The sequence below is a fragment of the Podarcis vaucheri genome (genome assembly GCF_965113315.1).
Source record: "Podarcis vaucheri genome assembly, chromosome: 4".
NCBI lineage: Eukaryota > Metazoa > Chordata > Lepidosauria > Squamata > Lacertidae > Podarcis > Podarcis vaucheri.
The window spans coordinates 56,150,639-56,155,846 of record NC_138762.1 but is presented as its reverse complement, the minus strand read 5'-3'; the positions used below and the strand labels follow the sequence as shown (position 1 = coordinate 56,155,846).

Genomic DNA, 5,208 nt, shown 5'->3' with positions numbered 1-5,208 from the left:
TGATATTTCTACAAAAATGTCAATAGTAAATGGGGCAGGGAACATTGTCTTTTTTTCTTGTGGACTTGGCCTCAGACCCCAGTCCAGCTCAGACAGCTGTTTTCTGAAGTGTTGAATCGGGGTCTGAACTGAATCATCTGGTTGGTGCACAGATCTATTATTTTGCTTATTTTCCCCTTGGATCCTATTTGGATTTTGACTCAACAGTTACTTCATGTTTTAACTTTCAGAGTTTTTGATCACACTCTTTCTCTCACACAGCTTTTCCAGGCAGCTTGCAAATGAAGCATTAGCAGAGATCACTGAAACTAAGATTTACACAGGTGGAAGGGCCTCTATTTCTTTCATGGTGTTTCAGCTTGAATTTATTATAGGATGTTTTCTATAACTGTGAAGGTACCACCTCTCAGAAGCTGCATGATACACATCTGGTTTCACATGCTGTCATCTAGATTAAAGCCATAACCGGAGTCTCCATGGGGGCTAATGAAAATTATTCCCCTTCAGGTTCCTTTATTAAAACAACACCATCTCAAGAAATAGTGGGAAAGGGAACTGTAATCCACTGTGCTTTACCCTCTTCTAGAAGCCTTTTTTTTTAAATTCACTTTAGTTGCTTTTCAGTTTGAGCAAACACAGCATCATTGTTTTTGTAATCCTGCTATGACCTTTTGGAAATGTTTTTATCCTGCAAAGTAGCTTTTAGGCTCCTGCTTCATAAATCTTTTCTCCCTCTGTTCCATAGGAATTTGAGAGCGTTCTAATCTTGCTGTTGTTATTGTTTAAAGGAAATAGGTATTTTAGAAAGCCTGTTAAGAAGACAAAATGTTTCTTTTAAAGTATTTTTCAGTGTTATATCTTATATGGGTGTACACACACACACACACACACACACACACACACAGTGTTATTCCTCATGGAGCAGACAGGGCAGGTGTAAATAACAAGAAGCAATTACTTTCCCACCGTTTTCACAGAGCGCATTAAAGTGGGTTAAATATGCTAATAATCACACTAACTGCCTCTGGAATGCACCTTACTGGTCACTGGAGTAATGCACTCGTATAATGTTTAACTTCTTGTTCCGCAATTACTTCTTTATTAGGCATCCAGAAGGTGTCAAAGCAAACCTGCCATATATCTCCCGGGAGAGGCTGTGCTTTCAGAAGGAGCCCCAACCAAGATACTGCACCGAGCGGTATAACCAGGACAAACATTAACATGGCCAGCATGGCTATTCAGTTACTGGGCTTCTTCCTGAGTCTTCTCGGTCTTGCTGGGACAATAACTGCGACCATCCTGCCTCACTGGTGGAGAACGGCCCACGTGGGGACCAACATCATCACGGCTGTAGCGTACATGAAGGGTCTCTGGATGGAATGCGTTTGGCACAGCACTGGCATCTATCAGTGCCAGCTTCACCACTCTCCGCTGGCTTTGCCTCGTGACCTCCAAGCAGCCCGCGCCATGATGGTGATTTCCTGTGTTCTTTCCACCTTGGCCTGCGTGGTTGCTGTTTTTGGCATGGAGTGCACCCGGTGCGTCAAAGGGTCCTCTGCCAAAAACTTGTTTGCTGTCTTGGGCGGAGTCCTTTTCATACTGGCGGGGCTCGTGTGCCTCGTCCCTGTTTCTTGGTCAACCAATGATGTGGTAACTGATTTCTACAACCCAATGCTGCCCCATGGGATGAAGTATGAGATCGGGCAAGCCCTTTACCTTGGCTTTGTTTGTGCTTCATTGAGTATCATTGGTGGAATCATCCTCTGCGTTTCATGTCAACGTACTGGGAACGATTTGACCTACCGCTCGCAGCCGAGGAGTACAAGGGCAGCTCCAGCCTACAGACCCCCAGTGGCCTACAAGGCAAACCACACCTCATCACTAACTTCTGCTTCTCACAGTGGTTACAGGTTAAATGACTATGTGTAAGTTCTCTGGGATCTACTTTTATAATCTCAGTACGTGAGGTGTTTTCAAGGTGGTGTTATTACGGTAATGTACAGTCATTTTCATACAATGTTTACCTCTGGTTTGCTGTTCATGTAAAGAATATGTGTAATTTTTTTTTTTTAAATGCTTTGAAACTTCCAATTAAAAATTACGGACATTTATATTCTAGAGCATGTAACTTTCCTTATCAGTGGAATCATGGTCAGTATATGAACTTCTGCTGTATAGAGCTCTGTTTCCATTAAGGTTCCATTGACGTGCTTTCGAACTGCTAGGTTGGCAGGAGCAGGGTCCAAGCAATGGAACCTCACCCCGTTGCAGGGATTCGAACCATCGGCCTTTTGATCAGCAAGTCCTAGGCTCTGTGGTTTAACCCACAGTGCCACCCGCGCCCCTCTGTTTCCATTACCTGCTTCAAAAGAAAAAAACCCACACACATTTACATACAAATAAGAAGAAATAATACACAGTCTGAATATAGCATATCCCATAATAATAATAATCATTAGTATTATAATAGTTTACTAGTTACTTTTTGTACAAATCTCACAAATTTGTACAAATCTCACAAATTTGTACAAATTCTAAAACAGTCTATATATACCTGAAGGAGTATCTCCACCGCTGTCGTTCAGCCCAGACACTGAGATCTAGCTCCGAGGGGCTTCTGGTGGTTCCCTCACTATGAGAAGTGAGGTTACAGGGCACCAGGCAGAGGGCCTTCTTCGTAGTGGCACCCAACTTGTAAAACACCCTCCTATCAGAAGGAAAACAGATAAACATCTATTTAGAAGACATCTGAAGGCCGCCCTGTATAGGGAAGTTTTTAATGTTTAATGTTTTATGGTGTTGCTGGAAGCCGCCCAGAATGGCTGGGACAACCCAGTCAGATGGGTGGCATATAAATAATAAAATTATTATTATTGAGGAGAATTTGAGGCATGTGAGCCAAAGAAGCCAAATATGGCCCTCAGGCTTCTCCTCAGGCCACAACTTTCCCAAGCTACATCCCTCACTAATCCCACTTTTTAAAAAATAACTTTATTAAAGATTTTCTTTGTTTACAAAAGCACATGCATTGTCTCTTTTTTCAGGTTGTGTTTTCTACGGATCAGTTACATTTGTTGTGAGACATTGGTGTTATATGCAGTATAGGGTTGGGAAGAAAAGAGGGGGGGATGGGAGAGAGGGGGTGGGGTAGTAAAGCTTATGTTCTTTTACTTAGTATGTTTTAGGCTGGCTGGTAGAGGCATCTTGCTAGTTTCCCAGTAGTTGTGCTGACCTCCCCATCAACCTCACCCCTCCTGGTAAGCAACAGGGACCCAGCTGCCGGGAAGCTAGGGTAGCTGCTCTGCCCTGCCTAGTGAGCCCTTTCTGTTGGCAGGAATCTGCCCTTGAACTCTGATGATAAGCATCTTCATTGCCTGAATCGAGGATAGAAGGGGATGTGTGTGGAGAAACTAGCCTACTGAACAATGGTAAAATTCTGGTTTATTGAATCTGTCCACTTAAATAGAAGGTTGCTCTGCGGAGAATGTGGTCCTCTGGCTTAAAAGGCTCGCCAGTCCTGTTCCAAATGGTTAAAAATAAATCTGATAAATGGGGCTCAAGTTAGAGAATTCTAGACTCTGGACAGTCTTCCAGTGGGTTTCTTTAGATGGCAATATTGTTTAGCTGACTTAAACATGTGTCATATCCGTCCTACTGCATTTGGAAGCCTTCTTGCTCATTCTACTGGACATCAGCCCCAGAGTCCTGCCCTGATGGTGTCTCTATGTGTAAATGACTTCCTTCTTTCTCTCTCTTCTGTAAGCCCTATTTAATGAGCTAATGTGACCACCAGAAGATTCATTTACTCATACATTTAATGGGGTCCTTTTTTTCTTTTGCAGAGCCATTGGAAAAATTGGTGCCTGATCATTTACTGCAATATTGTCCTGTGATTTGATTCCATAGATGCTACCACACTACTGGGCATAAGGCTGCTTGATGTTAGTATGAAAGCACAGGTGATGGTTGGTGGTGAGACCCAGACAGGGAACTTCCTTCCAGGCAGGACAAAGAATTGCTAACATGTGATCTATCAGTTTCAGTTTCTCTTGCTTTCTAATATGTCGAGTCTTCAGTTTGGTTCTCTACATTTCCACAATAACAGGTGACTATTAAGGCAATATGGATACTCATATTTGAAGAGAATATGAGATTCAAGGCAGGGCTGTATGTTATTAGAAACATCATATCTAACTTAGTTTACATTTCTTCACTTACCTTTCCAAAGATATAAGGCACTGTGGCTGAACGTATAAAGTTTAATTCTGAACTGGTGAAAAGTCACAATATCTCTCATCAAGTTTATTGTGAATCCTGTATTCATATTGTGTGCCTTTTTCTTTCTTCAATTTTTTTTTATCATCTAATTGATCAATAGTGCATTAAAGCTCAGTTAAACTGGTTTGGCAGTTCCTGTCAATTTCATTCATTATCTCCCAGACTTTTATTTAGTTCCGGAAAAGGCAAGTCTGCAAGAATAACTCTGCAGTTTACACACTCCATAACTTTACAGTTCCTTTTATCAGCTGAATATTGCCACAGGAAGCACTTCATTTTGTCTCAATGTACCATGTGAGTTTACAAACATTGAAAGTAGAGTCCATTACCACTGCTGTTGGAAAGACGATACATTTTGTGGTCATGTGGTCAAAGGGAAACAATGTTAAAGACTTCCATCACTCAGGAGGATGTTCCATTTATACTACCTGTTCATGCTTTCTGTACATAGGAGTGATTAACCTAGAGCCCAACAATATCTAGAGGGCTACCACTGGCATCATCCCGGACTACAGACCATTCTATCTGGGGTTGATGGGAGTTAAACTGCAACATCTGTCCCAATTTTTTTCTACAAAGTGGATTTTATTCAGGAAAACCATGTAATATAGAAACTCAAGAGTTCTCCTCAGCTCTCCTTTAGAGACAGGAAGTGGTTCTTCTCTCTAGGGTGAAAAGAGGCACTCTGAGAAAGTGTGGGAGAGCTTTACTTCACCATTAAGGTGTAATGGGAAGTTTCCAGTTTTGACACACAGAGTTAACTTCAGCTGCTTTTGGTAGATTGCAGGTTTAAAAGTTACATTGCCCAGCTATTTTTCTCTGTGTTTTTTAAGTGAAAAGAAAATTCATAATTTAAGGAACATGATTGCCAGTACCAATGGGCCATATGCTGGAAACACTATAACTAATACTATATATTTCAAATGTAGC

The 5,208-nt window shown here is 41.6% G+C and overlaps 1 protein-coding gene across 1 annotated transcript; it reads left to right on the top strand.

Moving 5' to 3' along the window:
* Window positions 1–1,180: 1,180 nt before the first annotated feature.
* On the top strand, window positions 1,181–3,916 carry CLDN14 (claudin 14). Its single transcript, XM_082220481.1, has 2 exons — window positions 1,181–1,925; window positions 3,843–3,916. The coding sequence occupies exons 1-2, from the start codon at window positions 1,222–1,224 to the stop codon at window positions 3,865–3,867; spliced, it is 729 nt and encodes a 242-aa protein (XP_082076607.1). The 5' UTR covers window positions 1,181–1,221; the 3' UTR covers window positions 3,868–3,916.
* Window positions 3,917–5,208: the final 1,292 nt, after the last annotated feature.

Bases quoted from the DNA above. Each gene is read 5' to 3' on its own strand.
- CLDN14 (XM_082220481.1), top strand. From the start codon at position 1,222: ATGGCCAGCATGGCTATTCAGTTACTGGGCTTCTTCCTGAGTCTTCTC. The intron at 1,926-3,842 runs GTAAGTTCTCTG...TTTCTTTTGCAG, and splicing joins TACAGGTTAAATGACTATGT to AGCCATTGGAAAAATTGGTG.